The 19,056-nt window shown below is 40.6% G+C and overlaps 1 protein-coding gene across 5 annotated transcripts; it reads left to right on the top strand.

The window, feature by feature from the left end:
- Positions 1 to 531: 531 nt before the first annotated feature.
- papolg (poly(A) polymerase gamma) lies at positions 532 to 18,581 on the top strand (the record flags this gene model as incomplete). Of its 5 annotated transcripts, none has more annotated exons than XM_083923503.1 (24): positions 532 to 742; positions 2,500 to 2,658; positions 2,980 to 3,046; positions 3,190 to 3,271; positions 4,713 to 4,822; positions 6,411 to 6,464; positions 7,192 to 7,303; positions 7,600 to 7,689; positions 7,873 to 8,011; positions 8,138 to 8,210; positions 9,733 to 9,853; positions 9,985 to 10,069; positions 11,322 to 11,375; positions 11,462 to 11,581; positions 11,813 to 11,922; positions 12,456 to 12,577; positions 12,687 to 12,844; positions 13,058 to 13,200; positions 13,464 to 13,666; positions 13,758 to 13,835; positions 13,937 to 13,996; positions 14,101 to 14,204; positions 14,313 to 14,416; positions 16,362 to 18,581. In XM_083923503.1, exons 1-24 carry the CDS (start codon positions 726 to 728, stop codon positions 16,535 to 16,537), a joined length of 2,541 nt encoding a protein of 846 aa, XP_083779629.1. In that variant the 5' UTR covers positions 532 to 725. The 5 variants fall into 5 exon arrangements, with proteins under 5 accessions (XP_083779629.1, XP_083779630.1, XP_083779628.1 ...); XM_083923504.1 differs by having other exon boundaries at positions 2,497 to 2,658; positions 13,958 to 13,996; XM_083923502.1 differs by having other exon boundaries at positions 2,497 to 2,658.
- Between the last annotated feature and the right edge of the window lie 475 nt (positions 18,582 to 19,056).

Genomic DNA, 19,056 nt, shown 5'->3' with positions numbered 1-19,056 from the left:
GGATACCTGCAATGCTTTTTCATTTGGGATATCGGACATGAAAATTATTACCAGCAACAATTGGATTGTAGATATCTGAAATGGGAGTTATTCCTAGTAAGAATCACATTACAGATATCCAGAACGTCCCTTCTAGATATCTAAAAATGTGATTGCGGATACCTAGAATTGAAAGCCCAATACACATGAATGGCAAAGGTGACGTCATTCGTGCTAGTAAGAAGTCCATCGTGGATATCTGAAATGTTCTTTCTGACAAAGAAGAAGTGGATCACAGACATATCTGCAGTACATATCCAGTCTGGCTATGAGACCTGTGCTGCCCTCATCCGCGTCATCGGGCCTCTGCGGTGACGTCACTTTAGAGGAGGGGCTAGTACCGCCTGCTCGCCCAGCGTGCTGCGCAGCCGTTGTCGCGACAAATGCCGTTACATTTGTAGTTTTGAATAATAAAAAAAAGTCTTACGCTATTAAACGCGTGTCAGGTGTTAGCATCCAAAAAACAGCGGGTTTTGTAAATGAAGTAGATATGAATATTGCTTCAGGATTAGGCGCTAACACTTGATGTTATAAGAAGTGATTCCGGGTCAGTGGGAGGTTTGAACTGCTCTCTAAAGTGACCATTGTTATAATCAGGTCGAGGCTGTTATCATTTCCACTGGCTCACTTTCTTAGTTTTTTACGGGTTTACGGCAGAAAAAACAGCGCGAGCTTTGCAGAGTGTCATGAAAGAAATGTCAAGGTACGTCATGCACGTGGCACATTGTCCATTTCTGGCCGTGTTTATTGGTGTTTCAGAGAGTCCTGAAGAATAGGCTAACAGCTAACGTTAGCCAACTGTCACAACAACCACACAAGGCCTGCTGCCGCCGTGTGTTGGCGAGCTCGCTTGTTTGTTGTTTGGCATGGTCGCGTCGTAGTTACCCAACAAAGTGAACGGTTTTCACTTGTTCTTGTTTGAGAAAATGTCAAACCCCTAATTTGGTCCAACCGGAAAGCGAGTCACTATTTATACCAATTCTTCCGTAGCAGCCAGCTACCATTAGCTAACTTGCTAAATTAGCCAGTTTGTTAGCGCTTCAGCCTGTTTGTAGCCTCTCTGCTAACGGCCATAGGCTTCAATAGTAACCGAGTTTATTTCAACACGTTTCTTCAGTCTTGGCAAACTAACTGACTCACTTTGAACATGTGTTATTGCACATACGTATGGGGTCATTAATGCGCTTGTTGTTTAAGTTAAATGTACACGAAGCATACTGCTGTCAGAGCATGTAGCGTGTTTACGCAAAGGTGCGCGGTAATTATAGAAGAGAGGAACAGAAACTCGCCAAGCATAACACTTGACAGCATTTGGCTGTGGCTGGTTGGTGTCTTCGCTTTAACGTGGTAATCTTGTTCATTATTTAAGCACGTGTTTGAGAAACCATGACATTAAAACAAATTACTTGTGTTCACTGTTATATACACTGAAGATCAAAATTAGAAAACAAGTTAGTAATACTTGATTTATTCTGACAAACTATTATTTTTTATTGTTAAGAATTTGGGAGTATATCATCTGTGGCTATACCACTGCTGTACTCGAATGTTTTTTTAAATGACCAAAGCTCTTTAACAAAAACCTTTATTTTGTGAAAAAAGCAGTAAGCAAAATTAGAGAACACTTTCAAATACCTCCCAGTTGTTGGTGTTAATGTGACACTTGGTGACAATTGACTTAATTGTTGGACACACCCTATTTATCTGGCAACTTTCCTGGTTACTTGAAAGAGGACAGAAGTTCTAAAGTGACTGAAACCCTGAGACAGCAGGTTGTCCAGATGAAGGCCAAAGGGATGACCCTCTCAGCCATCAGAGAGGTTGGGTGTTCACAGTCTGTGATTTCAAGAAGATTGAAACTGTACAGGGACACAGATTCATAAATCTCAAAAAGGCTTGTCCACGTAAAACGAGTGCACGAGAGGACAGGATTATAAAAAGACTCTCAACTGGGAATCAGTTCAACACTGCAGCTGGAGTTGCTCGCCAGTTCAGTGCTAAACAGAGCGAAGGATCTGTTCAATGTATTTGTTTCTGAAACTGGCTGTGGAAGGGACTGAGTCAGAATGGACCAAGATCAAACCAGAGCAGAGTGAGAAACAAGTGATGTCCTGTTGGTGCAGATGTGCTGAAGTCATTCAAAGCTGTGGGCTCTACACTTCCTGTTCATTTTTGAATCCTAGAGAAGAAAACATTGTTGAAATCTTCTCTTCTGACACAATGAACACTGTTCTCTAGATTTGCTCACTGTTTTTTATTTTTCACAAAATGAAGGTTTTTGTTTTATATCAAAAAAACAACAAAAAAAGCAGTGGTATAGCCACAGCAGGTATTCTATCAAATTCTGAACAATAAAAAATATTTCAGAATAAATCAAGTAGTTCTCTAATTTTAATCCCCAGTATAGTAGTGGCCATTTCATGTATTGTGCCTTATTCCCATGTCTTGTTTCCCCAGCAGCACCATGCCTGGTGGGCAGCAGCCTCAGAAACACTATGGCATCACCTCTGCCATTAGCCTTGCACCACCAAGAGAAATAGATCACCAGTACACCAAGAAGCTCTGTGATGCTATGAAACCTTTTGGGGTGTTTGAAGATGAAGAGGAATTGAATCATAGGTGAAGAAAAGTATTTTTTTGTTTTATATATGAACCATAACACAGCTATGGGCAATCTAACCCTGCATACCTTGCATCACTTGTACACTTAACGCACCAACACTTCTCTGGTAGTCTTGACAAAAATGGAAACCTCTAAGCCTCTCAAAGGTAGCACTTATTGTTATGAGTACCGTACATGTAAGTATACATATGGTTGAAAGAACATATTTGCGACTGAATTTACAAATGTGAGGTGTATAATTTTCAATATCATTATACGTTTAGTAAAGGGGCTAGATTTTAAATGACGTTCCCACTAAATCTTGCATCTCCTTTCAGACTTGCAGTTCTTGGGAAGTTAAATAACTTTGTTAAAGAATGGATCGCAGAAATCAGTGAATTAAAGGTGAGTTCTGTTGTGTTTAAAGCTGATGATGTCTTATGAAGTCATAAATGGTGACTATCAGATCAGAGACACTTGAGTTATCTATTGTGTCCTAAAGAGAAAGAAACGTCATAGTGATTTCACGGTTTGTTTCTCTCCTACAGAACCTCCCACCGTCAGCTATAAGCTGTGTTGGGGGCAAGATATTTACATTTGGTTCATACAGACTTGGAGTGCACACAAAAGGTATGTCTTTGTCATTCCAACGACATCAATCAAATCACTATTTTATGCTGGGAAGTTGTCTCACAACATTACACTTTAAACACATATACTGTGTGCTTGTCTATATTGGCATTAAAAAGAAGCAAAAATAAGTACGGAGCGTTACTGTGACACAGCTCTCGGCCCTATCTAAGCAGCTGTATCTCATTGTTTTTGAAAAGCTCAGTTCACCCTGACCACACTAAAGCACGAGGCTGCCATTGTCAAATTCCTCTCCTATTGATAGTGTTTTTGAAAAGACTAGTTTTGAGGTCTGAAAGCTGTGTAAACATTGGCTTACTATAGACTGAACGCTTTAGTGGGATGTGATCAGAGTACCTCCTTGTTATACACAAAAACACAAGTAAATTCCACTTATTTTTGAAATATCATCAAACTATACAGCGTTTTTCCATGACTCTGAGTAAGAACGTTCCAAGCCTATTTGCAACATTGCTGATGGTGATTCATGTTATTCTTCAGTTGATATCAGCTATACTGTATGACCCCTTGTGAATTTTCAATATTTTGTATTGTAAGAAACGGTTGCACTTCTGGATAGATGTGATGTGGAAATGGCCACATTATGTTCCATTCAATCAGTCAAACCTCTACATATCAAAATATGAACAAGTGAACTGCAGAGAATAATAACAATATCTACAGATACAGTAAGTCCAGGCCAGTTTAGTGAGCTGAGCCATTTTGGGAAAGAAGAAAAAAAAAGCCCTTTCACTGGTTGCACATTGTTTGCTGTTGGTTGAAAACTGCATTTGAATCTTTGTATTTTGTGTGCTATCGTAACCCTACTACTAAGCAACAAAATGGAACACCTAAAACGTTGGTGTGCAAAAGTTATCAATCCCTTTACCTAGTTGTGTACCGACAGCCATTTGTTCAGCATTTAATAATTCATTTATTGTAGAATCATAACTATATTTTTCACATTACATACCAAAAAATAATACTTGAGACCCCACTATCTGAATTCAGGACATCAGATGTAAGTTTTGTACTCTCTAGTCTTAACAAGCCTTTCAAACTAATGCATTTTTTTTTTTTTTTTTCATTTTCACTGCCTGTTTTACAGGGTTCACTAGAGGTCATCAGTGCTTAGATGTTCTAGAGCTCTTTGTGCTTTTTGTTAAAAATACATTTAAACCCTTAACTTTTGGTGAGCTGTGAATGAAGATAGCAGGGCCAGGGATTGTCAGTCGGACAGTTACAGAAAACAATATTGGAACTTTGCAGAACTTCACTTTAGCTGCTCTACTTGTTGATTATTGTTGATGTTTTATAACATGAACTCTCTTTAGCCTTAAATGCAGTAACCTTGTTTAGTGAACCTATCTGGTTGTTATTGAAGACATTTAACCAACTAGTCAACACAGATTACAATGCTAAAGGTAACTGTCTTTTCCAGGAGCTGATATTGATGCCTTATGTGTGGCTCCGCGGCATGTAGAGAGAAGTGACTTTTTCCAGTCTTTCTTTGAGAAATTCAAACAGCACGAAGAGATCAAAGACCTGAGGGTAAGTTTCTGTGGCATGTCTGGCTAAGTCTCACTGAAGGAAGTCTCTGTTTGATCCTTGAGTTGAGGCTGATCATTTAGTTGAAAACTGAAGCCCAGAGGCCTCATTTAAAAAAAACGTGTAGAATCCATACTAAGGCCCCGTCTACACGTAGGAAAAATGCATATATTTTTAAGCGGTTTGGCCTTTAATTTACACCAAAACAGAGTTTTTATCACGGTAAACAATCATGTCTGAAAACTCTGGCTAAAGTGGAGATTTGTAAAAACTACGTTTCTCGTGTTTGCCTGTGTTCTGGGTGAAACCGAATTTTAGGTCCCCTGACGTCACAGTATGCGACACAAAAAACATTAGCGCCATGTGTGAGTCCTATGTGTACAGTTTCTATGGCTACTGATCATTATGGATGCTTTTAAGAGAGAAAGTGATTATGATAGCGGGGTATTATAGCATCAGCTTGATATTACCTAGCAGCACAACTGACACTGGAGAGATAAAGCTCCTAGTTCTGGGTGAGTCACTTAACGTAACCCGACAACTGCAAAGGTGTGTTTTAAGGGATATAGAAGCAACGAAGAAATCCCTACATCTGTGCTGAATTGATCAGTGACTCTTAGAGATCCAGATTAAAGCGTTTCAAATCCAGTTTTTGTTTTATAGCATCTTCCTCAAACACTTCCACGTACAATTGCTAGATTTTCTAATGCCATCTGGTGCTGTTCGATGGCACAAGCCACCAGTAACAGCAGGTGGAACTCAATGTGGGTTACTTATGTGGGTTAATGCAAATGAGAACTTTTTTGACAGTGACCTGGTGTGTACAACGATATTATTGAAAACGGAGTTTGTGTGTGTGTGTGTGTGTGGGAGGGGGGGGGGGTATATTTGTTTCTGTAAATACCTGGCGATGTCTCAGTGTTGCCTAAAAGTGTGCACAAAAGCCAAAAATGATTTGCGGCAAAAATCAATCAAATGTATGCACACCTGCAGGCAATGTTCCCTTTGTAAATCACAGTCCACCTGCAAATGTGTGCACATGCACCGGCCTCATATCCCGCCCACTACACACCCACATTCATTCACACCCACCATAAAAGGTCAATCAAAGGATTTTTCAGACAGATATCAAGGTGCATGTGGTTTACGTCGACGTTGGAAAGAACAAATTGTTTGGTAGCTACAGCAGCGGGGTCACAAACAAAAGAAAAATGCAAGTTCATCAAACAGGACAGTACCTTAAATTAAGCGGTCAGATCTTAAGGTGGAGGCGGAAGTAAAACAATTGAATGTGTAATGGGCATCATTATGTCCCCAAAAGGTTTGAACGCATGACGCAGTTTAGTTAGAGGTGGTGCACACATTGACGTTGTTTTTATAGATCCCAACTTTTGTATGGGAACCCGTTAAATTTAAATGACAAAAGACATCCATAGGTGACACTGACATTCTACACAATGCTCATGTTTTCTGAATTTGAACCCACCCTCATTGAAGTCTGTATCATGTTTTTCATGATGTCATTTAGCTTTGTGACTTTGCCTTGTCTTAGATGTGTCGGTGATATTGTGTCTTTGGGTGCTTTCTCTAGGCTGTCGAGGACGCCTTTGTGCCGGTGATAAAATTCAAATTTGATGGAATAGAGGTAAGTCACTTTGGGATCCAAGTGATGTGTGTTGCCTACATACCGTATGTTGGTATGGCCCGTTTCCCCCTCGTTTTTATCAACATTTCAGAATCATTTAAAAGCCCATTCCACTGTACCATACTTTTTTGAACTTGCTTGTCATTCCCACAAGAAAGAGTTTGACCTAGATCTGCGTGTAAGTTGTCTTCCAATCAAAATATATTGTGATTAAATCATATATTGTGATATACTATTACGTCCTCTAAATTGATAATAAAGGGCACACATAATGAGGAATCATCATTTAAAGATGTGGTTTTGTTTTTACGTCACATTTGTGTGCATTGTGCACAGTAAGTGTTAATATTTATATATATATATTTATTTTTTTCTGGTAATTTCATGAATTAATTGTCAACGTGAAATAACCCCATGGTAAAGTCTATTATTGTACATTCCTGTGTAAATACTTGACAAATAAGTACTTTTTCACTGCATTAAGAAAGGCTGTGACATGTTGAAATTCTAGAGAGAGAAAAATTAACACTTACTGTATATTGTCATCAAGATATGAAATGGCCTATATCAGGATATAAGATATTGCCCAGCCCTAGGTCAGACTATGAAAAAAAGCATTTTGTTTTACCTAGTTTTTTAACTGTGTAATGTATTTGTGTGCCCCCCTGCTTCTCCAGATGATGGATATGTGGGAATGGTTTAAACTTTTCTACCTTTGTGTGTGCAGATTGACCTGCTTTTTGCCAGACTGGCCTTACAGTCCATTCCAGACAACTTGGACCTGAGGGGAGACTCCATCCTGAGAAACTTGGACATCCGGTGTATCCGCAGCCTTAACGGTAGGCTACATTGCCTCTGTTGGCTTGTACATACAGTAGAGAAGTGATGATATTGACTTGAGGCCTGATGCCGGCGCTGTTTCCAGACTGGAATTTGATTTAAAGTAGGAGTATAGAATAATGTTATAGTGCATCATATGTGCTGCTGCTAGTTCTGGCAGGTATATTGATCGAAACCACAGAAGTTTGTTTTCATCTGGAACATGAACCTTCTCTTACTGTGAAGTTACGCATTTACTGTAAAAGTCTAATACTTTTCGTGCAGCATTTTAGGTTTCTGTTGTTTTGTCTTACAGGCTGTCGGGTGACTGATGAAATTCTGTACCTGGTGCCAAACAAAGAGAACTTCAGACTGACACTGAGGGCCATCAAACTCTGGGCAAAACGTACGTGTAATCAAATGTTCTTGTAATGTCGGATTCACTTTAATATTTACTTTTTGTCTGTCTGATTTCTTGAAAAGCTACTACCGGTATATCAAATATATAAACGCTCTCAAAAGTACGCATTTGTGTATAGAGAATATTTAGAAGTTGTCTCTGCCTTGTTGTACTGCACTCCGCATGCAGGTCGTGGCATCTACTCCAATATGCTGGGGTTTTTGGGTGGAGTGTCATGGGCCATGTTGGTGGCCAGGACCTGCCAGCTCTACCCTAACGCTGTCGCTGCTACGCTGGTCCACAAGTTCTTCTTGGTGTTTTCCAAATGGTGAGTGTTTAGCTCTCAGTGCATCATATTTGGCCCGTTCCACTTGATGGCAGCATTTCACAGCCCCGTGCAACGCCTTGTTTCAGTATTCACACATTTTCCTTCATTGTTGTTTCCATCCTACAGGGAGTGGCCAAATCCTGTGCTATTGAAACAGCCGGAGGACAGTAATCTAAATTTACCCGTGTGGGATCCTCGAGTGAGTATCACACCAGTGTTTTATTTCCACGTCAATGATGTGCTTCCATTTTCTGTGTGTTTTGCTGTGTAAACACAGGGAACGCTATCTGGACAGAGTTAATTTGCTTAATTGTGAGTTTGTTGGTGTTTAAAAGTTAGCTCAACAGAGTATAGGTACATTTATTTTCTCTTATTTCATGTCTCCTCATTCCTCTGTCCTCATGTGACCTGGAAATTGATCGGGTCCTCTGTCATGAGTTCCAATGCTCTTAACTGTGCTCGGAGGAGGCTTCCCAGAGCAGCTTGGAGCAAGGAAGACTTCCCACGTGGACGTCTTTTTATCAGACAGACACACCCCTTCAGTAAAAATGCATTAGCAACTGAATAGCAAAACAGGTCTGACCTTTGTGTTTAACTCATTACAACACTGCAGTCAAACACCTGTGTGAACAGAGGAATATTTGTTAAGGACACCTTTACACACTCTTCTTTCAGACTTTGAATCTTCCCTCTTGGCCAGGGCTCTCATATTTGTTTTGACTTGAGTTTTTTTCTTCTACAGTTTTTTTATTAATTATATCATACATTTATTTATGCCAAAGGAATTGGTCCATAGCTTTATCATTCTAGCTGTTGTAATTGATGTCATGTTTGTTGTGTCCCTTCAGCAATAAACACTTTTTTTTATCTATTGGTGTCGCTTCTGTTCAGTCACAGTACGGCCAACAATCACCCTGCATTGGGCAAAAAGTATATTTTTAGATACAATTCCTAATTTTCCAAATGTTTAGGATACCATACGTATTTCTGTTTACTATTAGACGTGCCCATCATAATCTGGAAAAAGGACAAACAAGATGTAGTGCAGAAACAAATAACTGCACAGTAAAGGCTTTTCTGCTATCAGAAATTAATGACGTGGAGTTTTTCAGAATAAGGTCGGCATTTTTTACATAGTCCCTCTTTTTTAAACACAGAAAACCTGAACAAGGTCATCGAATGGCTGGTATCCAATGTAAATATATTATATATTAGAATATACAAATTAAATTGTGGTTTAACTGAGCAGTTTAAATACATACATACATTTGTTATGCATGCATTGTCAAGCAGTTGATATTAAAGGCTCAATGTACGCCTTGTGTTTCAAATAATAATGTTTTATCACGGAGGACTTTAAAATGAAATGGCTAAAATGACAGTGGTGAGTCTTGCCACGATCTGTCTATATAGTGCTATTGTTCCATTACAGCCCGTGGCTTTGTGATCCAGCTGTGCAGCCCTCACCAGTAACTGACAGCCCCCCTTCACATGATGATTTAGAAGGAAGCCTGTGTCATTTCACAATGGATTTCCTCCTCGCATCAATTGAGGAAAAAATGCAAATGAGGGAAATGTCAAGCCAAAGTGGCTTGGGATGTGGTTTTATGTCTTTCAGTGTGTGGATGAGAGGTTGCCCTGCACACTCAGTTTGCAGGGTGGAGTGTGCTGAAGTGTTGGTGCAGCGAAACCAATGTTGGGTCCCTGTGCCGTGTTTTTAGGTGAACCCATCTGACAGATACCACCTGATGCCCATCATCACCCCCGCCTATCCCCAGCAGAACTCCACGTACAACGTCTCCACATCAACACGCACCATCATGAGCGAGGAGTTCAAATACGGTATATCACCTGCTTCTCTCGTTCTTAAAATCGTAGTACATCTGTTACAAACCTTTTTTTTTTTCAAAGTGTCGCTCTGAATGTTGAATTGTGTAGCCTGATATGTCTGTCCAAATGTGTGGCATCAACAGGCCTCAGTGTCACAGATGAGATTCTTCAGGGAAAAGCAGAATGGTCCAAACTCTTTGAGCCACCCAACTTTTTCCAGAAATACAAGTAGGTGTTCACTTTGTCAGATAAATAATTGATTGATGGAACATTTGTATTCACCAAAGCATGAGAAATAAAACTCAAAGATGCCCGTTTCTCAATAAATATTTTGAAATATATTATCAGTCACAATTCTTTAACATGCAAGCTGTATTTTGTTTACAAATCTTAGCAGCGGAAATGTGCTGTTTGTGTGACATTAACAGTTGTGACTGTATTTGTGCAGTTGAAACTAAAACTCTTACTCCTCCTATCTGTGGTCAGAGCTTAGTCAACTGATTTTGTTCATGAAAGTTCCCACACAAGTACCACAACTGATTGTTGCCTTTGCCATCTTCTGTTGTTGCTGCTGCTTCACCCTTACCTAGGCCTTTTGTGATTGAAAAATTGTAAAATTGAAATTCATATGGTGTAATTTCCGGGTCCGGATAAGTTTGGAAAAAGGGAAAAAGAGCATGGAAAAATGTTTGTGTTGTTTCCAGACTATTATCTCACTTTCTAAAAATATAATCTATTGAAAAATACAAATCAAAACAAGTTTACTAACGCAACACAGCCGACCTGTAGATGAAATGAAACTAATCAGGCTGGCTGTAGAATGGGATCGAGTTACCATGGTTATCTTGCGACTGACTCATTTATTGATTTTTTTTTTTTAACATTTCTACATTTGATTTATGATTTTTTAAATTTACTTTTACTTTATTTATTTACAAGTGTGTTTCCCCTAACTTAAAGCCAATGAAGCAAAGACTTATTTTTTTGTAGTTCTCTGGTTAGTTGTCCAGCCCTACTGTTTCTGTCTGTAGGGGTCGCAGGTTCACAGATATGAATTGTACTCTTTAAGCATTTAGCTTTACTAAAATGTTATGCACTGAACATATGTTGGTTTGGAGTTTATTCACTGATATGAGCTCCAATACGCAGGTAAAAATGTCTTGTAATTACTTGGCATACAGAATTTAACATACGTGTTAAAAGTTGGATTTTAAAACCATTTATTTACATAAGCATCTAACAATTGGTTTTCGGATGTTTATTATTGACCGAAAAATCCTCTGAGAAGTCTGGAAAATTTGAATTGGGAAATGTGTAGGAACCCTGGTCATAGTTAATGTTCCACTTGTGTCATCTTGACGTTTTTGACGATGTTGCCATACTGCTGCCAGTCCTTGTATAAGCATTTAATAAGTCTTAGCAGGAGTCTGTTGTGTTTAGCTGCTCAACACTTTGTCTGATTTTCTGTTCTGTGCTGCAGGCATTACATCGTTTTGACCGCCAGCGCCTCCACAGAAGAGAACCACTTAGAATGGTTAGTGTCTCTACTGAGCGTACTGCAGCACTGTGTAGATGAACTTGTATTATCATCTGTAAGTACACCCTGATGTTTTTCCTCAGGATTGGTCTGGTAGAGTCAAAGATCCGCGTTCTGGTGGGAAACCTGGAGAGGAACGAGTACATCACCCTGGCTCATGTCAACCCCCAGTCCTTCCCTGGGTCCAAGGAGAACCGCAGCGAGTGAGTTCAGATTTATCCAGACTTGGAAATGGAAAGTTAAATTAGTGTAGTCAAATCCTGCTTATCATTAATCGAACCCCTTTCTTTTTCTTGTTTTGTCCTTGAGTAATTGGTTGCCTAAATGTTGCCTTTTGATTTGTGAATATGGCTTGATCTCTGTCCTCCGGTCTGAAACCAGCTCAAAATAAACATGACTAACTGTTGTTTTCATGTTGTGTGTTTCTGTAACAGGAACGACTTTGTGTCCATGTGGTTCATTGGGATCATCTTCAAAAAAGTGGAGAACGCAGAGAGTGTGAACATTGACCTGACGTACGACATCCAGTCCTTTACAGACACCGGTAAGTCCCGTCATATCACTCTGTCAGTGGTCACAGAACAACCTTGTCAAACACTTCTACAGCACAGGGTATTTACTATTACACTGTACACTGCAAGTATATACAATTCTTGAAGGTAGCTGATACCACCACAAAATTGATTAAATTATTCCACACTCTTTTCCTAATCACATTCAATATAACTGATGACTCGAAAGAAAATACTTTCCCAATACGTCCAGCCTCTTTCCTTTTTTACGAATAATACAGATATTTTATAACTAATATATATTCTATCCCTAGCTTGTATGAATAATGTAAGTGGCAGTTTAACCATGTTAAAATAAAAACAGTGTTGTTTGTAGGAAAATATGTACGCAGAGACAATCTGCAGGAGTGTAAGCCATAAAGTAACCTCAACACATGACCTTTAGTTCCCTGGGTTCATCACAGCATTTCTCAATTCCTTTGAAAATATGACTTCAAGAAAGTCAAATGTTCAAATGTTTCACTTGTAGTCAGTGACTCGTGACACAACTTGTTATTCTCTGCAGTGTACAGACAAGCCAACAACATCAACATGCTAAAGGATGGGATGAAGATTGAAGCAACACACGTGAAGAAGAAACAGCTCCATCAGTACCTTCCTCCTGAACTGGTGCAGAAGAAGAAGAGGGTGAGATGTTTTCCTGTGCATGTCGGGACAACATTAATCATTTTTGATCCATTTCATGGTTATTGACTTCATGTTTTTTCTCTCGTTGTCTCTGTTTATTCTTCTGCAGAGCATAGCTGAGTTGAACCGTAGCTCTAACGGGGGGAACTCTAAGCGGCTCTCTCTGGACAGCAGTCACCTGGACAGTTCCAGAGACACAGACTCGGGGACTCCCTTTAGCTCCCCAAGCAGCAAACCCTCTAAGCCTGTGTCTGACACTGAAGACGGGTATGATGCACCACTACACTTCTAGTGTAGTTTATTTTTATCTGTATGTTTTACCCGATGCATTGTAGTTTCCATTACATTTTCCCCAGATGTTCTATGTTAATGCATTTCCCATTTTTGCAAGATATTACTTGCATTTTATCTTCAATGACGAGCCTCAAATCCAATATATAATGCTGAATCAATGTTTTTTGTCTTTTTTGTATTTTGCAGTGTCAGCCCTCCCAAGCAGCTTATACTCGAGGGTTCCCCAGCGCCCAGCGCAGCTGCAGCTCCTGCTGCTGCTCCTGCTGTAGCTCCTCCTGTAGCTCCTGCTGCTGCAGACCAGGGCATGTCCATGCCTGTCATTAGTTCGAGTGAGTCATTTTTCTTTTTTTTTGACTTGCACAGATGTTAAGTGTGGAAAAGTCATTTTTCTCTAGAATAAGCTGTAGAGAGTAGAGGCACAATCCCATCACCTAACCAGCATATGTATACTTTATCAACCAAACTCTAATCCCGATAAAAATATTAATAAACAAAGGGTGTGTTATGTTGAAAGCATGTCCCTAAATGGATGTGAAAAACGTGGCATGGCCTGATCTAATTTCTTCTTGCTTGCCTCCTTCAAATGCTCCAGAGCCTGCGGTTAAAGCGAAGCCTCCTTCCCCACCAGCCAGCAGCTCTGGCACCCCACCACCGAGCGAGGATGTGCAGCCCAACACCACCAGTAGCCCCAGAGAGGAGCCCAATGGCCTTGAAGACTGCATCAATGGAGCTCCTGTCAAGAGACCACACTCGCCTACACAAGAGGACCTGGCCAAGAGGCACAAAGACACAGAGGTGAGGAGGGCTGGAGTTAACAGGATTTATGTGTTTTCAATATGTTTGGTGTGGTCGCGACAGATCTGTGACACTACTGTTCTCGCTGCAGGTGGTGTCCAATGATGACTCTACGTTTAAAGAGCCATATCCACCATCCTCTGACACGCATGGAGATGGACCCAATTCTGTAGGTGTTATGTACTCTGCCTGCTCCCATTGACTGTTTAATGCCAAATGAAACAATATGAACGTTGTTCACATTCTGTCTTAATTGTATTAATTAATTAGACCCCCCTTTCTGGATCAAAGGCTAAGCCCATTCCAACCATCGATACCTCAAGAACACAGGTAACATCTTCTTTGGATCTCATCAGCTTCTGTTATAGCAGCTATACGATCACTTTAAATCAAGTGAATGTGTTGTGATTTCTAATGTTTGTTTCCTTTCTCAGAGACTTCCCAGCATGGAGCTGCCAGATGCCTCCTCGCCTCTCCCAGCCAGCAACAGTTGTCGTGTCGTGAAAAATTCCATTAAACTGGCCCTCAACCGCCACAAGTGAGCTTCAACTGTTTTCCCGGCACCATGGCAGCAATTGCAACTGCTGGTTTCTTTCTAACTTTTAAACTTTGTCTATGTCGGCCTGTCTGTTTCAATTTAATGTAGCATCACACCTCCCAAGCCCCCAGTGTTTGAGAGCACGCTCACCACTGACGCTCCTCCTCCTGTCAGCGAAGAAAAGGGCATGTCCATTCCTGTCATTGGCTCTAGTGAGTGTATAATTGCTTTTTCAGTCAATTACCCAGCAGCTGAATTAACAGTTTGCATCATTCATTAAGGTGCTCATCACTCATTTATTTGTTTTCGTCCAGTGTGGAAAAATATTAGTTGACCACCTTTTTTCCTAGATGATAAATATAAGGAAACCACTGATAACGACTGTCTAACATCTTAGCTGCCCGTCTTAAAAGTATAATATGCAGCCTAACGTTTTTTTTGTCAGTTTGTGTTCGCAAACGCAGCATTCAAAGTTGGTCCCCGTACTCCCCTACAAGCCATGAGAAAGAGAGAGAGCACGAGCAGCGGTGGTCAAGCAAGCTAGAGAGGGAGCAGCGCTAGCGAGGACAAGGCACTGAATCAGAGGAATAAAAAGTTATTTTCTGATTGTTTCATGGCAGTTACCTTCTAAAGCACAATTAAACACGCACCTCCGTATAATGAACAGTAACGCAAAATCGTACTGAATGATAAACAATACCTGCTACCACCTAAAACGATCTCCTCTTCAACAGTTGATTTAGCAGCCTGACCTGTTGTACTAATAATCTGCAGAACAGTGATATCATGTATCTGCATGCTAGCTAACAGATTTATGGACTAAATGAGTCCATATTCCCATCAAAGATTCAAAACCACAACCAAACAGCTGGTGTCCAAAACAGACACCATACCTGATTTAGGCATAGAGCAGATTTTGAAATTGACATACCTAATATATTTTACACATTTCCTCTAGGTCTAGGAAATATATCGATATTGTGATAGGATCGTCTTAGATTTTGGATGTCATATCTAATTTTTTCCTCATTTTGAAGGCTGCATTACAGTACGTCGATTTAATGTCTTTGACTGACCAGAATGTTCTTTACCCTTTAAACTCTTAGTCATTATATCCACATCACTGCTGATTATTGATCAGACATCTCATTGTGTAATTATGTGAAAGAACCAGTAGTCAACCCTACAATGTTTTTTTTATGTAAGCTAGAGTTACATTAACACCATCCATACAGCATGTACTTTCAGTCAGCTGGTTTTGGTATTTAAAGGCTGTCAGTAGGAGTGAGTAATTTTCGGCTGTCAGGTGTCTTTTTTTTTAATTATTATTATTTAATTATATAACACTTAGCTGCTTCTCTTAAGTTAAACCTGGATAAATAGCGTTTTAGTGAACGAGTGGATTAATCCAAACAGCCACGGATGTCGAATCAAAGATTGGGACAGAATTAGAAAAGCAGAATAAGACTAAAGTTTGATTGATTTAAAAGTAGACTTTAAATCAAATGACTCAAATGTGACAAGGGTAAACCGAACAGAGTTTCCTTATATACATTTTGCCACTTGCCACTTAATTTTATGAAATGTATTGAAAGTCACAATTCTGAAACTCTGAGGACGAGCGACTGGAACAGTGATAGGACGTCAATCACACTTTAAGTCATGACAACCAAATAATCATTGCACTTACAGCACTTTCTCCTCAGGAAGAGTGACAAACGGGGATGAAAGCCTCGACCTCTGCGTTCCCATGGAAATCACACAAAATCTGACAGCTACAGTAGCTTGGAAAATGAACTTAATGTTTATCAGACCACAAATGAGACAAGATTCACCTAGCTATCACACCCCCAGTCCCTCCAGCTCACTCCCCTCCGCTAGGAGACGTCTACTTCACAGGGAGCACAGATTGGCATCCAGTTAGCCGCTGTAGCAACTGATTCAGCCAGCCCAAACCCAAGCGCTGGAGTAGACTGGTGGCCAACGTCAGCACCGGGTCAGACCTCGAGCAGGGAGTCAGCCTTCGGCCTTGCGTGATTAGCAGACTTTGCGTTAACCCTTTCCACCTTTGCTCTAAAAATAGACCATAGACTTAACCTAAATCAAAATCAGGCTTCAAAATGAACACTGTTTTTGCCCTTCTCTTTCTCTCTGTAGAACACGTGGCATCCAAACACACGCCGCCCCCCGTCGGGAGCTCCATCCCCACATTAGTGAGCCGAGGAGCCGACCCACTGAACGGAGCGGCCGGCAAGAGATCCCACTCCCCCTCTCTGGAGGAGCAGGCCAAGAGGCTGAAAGAAACAGAAAAGGCCAGAATCCACATAGCTTGAGCACACAACTATAGACTGGATTTATATACACACACAGAGAGAGTTGGGACTTTACAGGCAAGTCAAACACAGAGAAGATGACTTCACACAGAGGCAGGGAGTGTGTTCAGGTCAGTCAATCTCAAGTGTGAAGAAGCAGGACAGACACCTCTCCACAAATCTTCCAAGATTACAGATTTGCCAGTGGCTAGGTGATTTGGTTAAAGCAGACGTTGTGAGCGCCCTCTGTCACCATCACAGCCAGAGGGCTTTTACCGCAACAGTCACAGAGATATCCGACATCCGAGAGCTAAAGTGGCAGTTTTTTGTTTTTTACTCGTCTCCTCGCTCACTGTTTAAAAATGTACACAGTGCAGATGGAAAATGAGCGGTTCTTTTCATTTTCCCTTTTTGCCGGTTAACATGTTTTAAAACAGACCAGAACATTTATCGACACTTCTGGTGTGCTGATTTCTTTTTTCTTTTCTTTTTCTCCCAAACAGAAACCTGTACAGTAAATGTTGATGTACATAACTTTTTTTTTTTTGTCTTAAAAAAAAAAGCAAAAGATCGCTGTCAAGTCTTTTGACCTATTCTATTGTAGTTTTATCTAAAAATGGAAAAAAAAAGTTTAAAAAATTGTAATATTTTCTTTTTCTCTATTGCTTGTCCAAAAAAAAAAAAAATAGTCTCCAGCCCTGGATTTTTCTTTTGTAAACATTGTATAGGTTTGGATACAGTGTCAGGGAGGCTTTATTGAGGGGTGCTTGGATATGACAGGATTCACAACCACGACTCTTTGGACCACCACCACTACCCGAGGAGGACTCCAGGTTGGTATTGGACTTGCAGTGTGTAGGTGACGATAGACACCCAGTGACACCCGTGCTTCTCAGGTGCCGGTGAGAGCAAGAAAATCACTCTTGCGACAACAGGAAACGTCAGGCCTTTTCTGGAAGTGATAACATTGTGTCTGCAGCGTTCCATTTACTGGAAGGGTTGGTACAGAACATGCGACGAACCATATCAATAATGCCACGCTAATCCCTCTGTTTAGTGTAGCTTCAGTGTCAAAGTGTCACGCCTGTTTTTTACGTCTTGGATTCAAAGAAAAGGTTGACGCGTTTACCGCTTAATTTCCCCTGGTGTGTTCAAGCCCTGAATGTCCGAAAGTGAGTGCTGGTCAGTTTAGACGGTCACGAGAAAGGGTTTGAATATCCAGTTTTGTGTGCGTACCTATGATTGTCTGACACCTAAAAATGAATCTCTAGTCCATCAGGAGGGCTAAAGACAAAAAAAGGATCCATTCGTATGGCTCGACACCACCCCCCCACACCCCCACCAGTTCACCGTGGTCTGTTTGCTAGAGAAGCCGATGAAGCGAAGTCCTGGTTGTTTCTGTCCATGAATGAGTTTGTGGTGCTTTGTGGAAGGAGAAAAAAATGGTTTGAAGCTTTTTGACGAGTTGTGTTGGTTTGTGTACGTCCGCGTGCATATACGGTTGACTGTTTGTGAGAGTGCGCGTGTGTGAGTGCCCACGCATAGACGTTTGTGTTGGAGAGAGACGGAATTCCCTTCGTTTTGGGTGTTGACCCTCCGCGCCTCCTGTGGAGGTTCTTAAAAAGGCATCTCCTGAGGCCACAGGTGGGGTGAGGGGGGTAGGGACAGCCTTTTTTCCTGCCTTAGGCCCCAACCTTCCATCTTTTATGGTCTGATACTGAATGACTGGTTTCAGCAGAAGATATATGTATACAACAAAATATAAAGTGATGCTGACGAGGCACCCCCCCCCCCCCCCCCCCCCCCTTCTTCAGAGCAGGTAGAGAGACACAGGGACACGCTCTTTTTCCAGCATCTGTTTCCCCAAATAAATGTACAGAGAACAGTTTTTCAAAAGGCATATTCTTCATTATCGGGGGTTTTCTTATCACTTTATTTATATTTGCATATTTGTACCATGTGACTTTTTTTTTTTTTTAATAGCAGTCATTGCAGGTAGGTCTCTCGAATTAAATCTGCACCACTCTGTTTCAGACAACTCATGTTTTGCTGTTCGGAAACATTTAACAAAACAGTTCATTTAGATGTTTGTTTCTAAAATGTATTGAAAGGGTATTTTTGTATGTGTTTATCACTTCCTTTTAAATGAATCTGTACCGAAACCCATTAAACCCCTAAAACTATGCCGTTGTCTGCGTTTTTTGTTACATGTATTTTTACATTGTTGCATTTGTCTTTGCCAGATACCACTGAGAAGATATTTTTATAGTAAATTTAGTGATTAAATAGTTCCCCAAAAAGGTTCTTAACATTATTTGAATTGAATACATGAACTACTAAATGAACTTTGATCGTTTCGTCAGATGCTATTTTAAGTAGGCCCAACTGGGCAAACTCCTCGTGCTGAAGACCAGCGTGAACCTCACGCTCCAGAGCCACTGCTACGACACAGACCTTGTGGCAAGATTGTTTTGTCAATAACTGTTTCCCAGGTTGAGAAATAAAAAATGAAAGTATGATTGGGGGCTGGGCAGCTCTGC

This window comes from Echiichthys vipera, assembly GCF_963691815.1.
Source record: "Echiichthys vipera genome assembly, chromosome: 11".
Classification (NCBI taxonomy): Eukaryota; Metazoa; Chordata; class Actinopteri; order Perciformes; family Trachinidae; genus Echiichthys; species Echiichthys vipera.
This window is presented reverse-complemented; position numbering and strand designations above follow the sequence as displayed.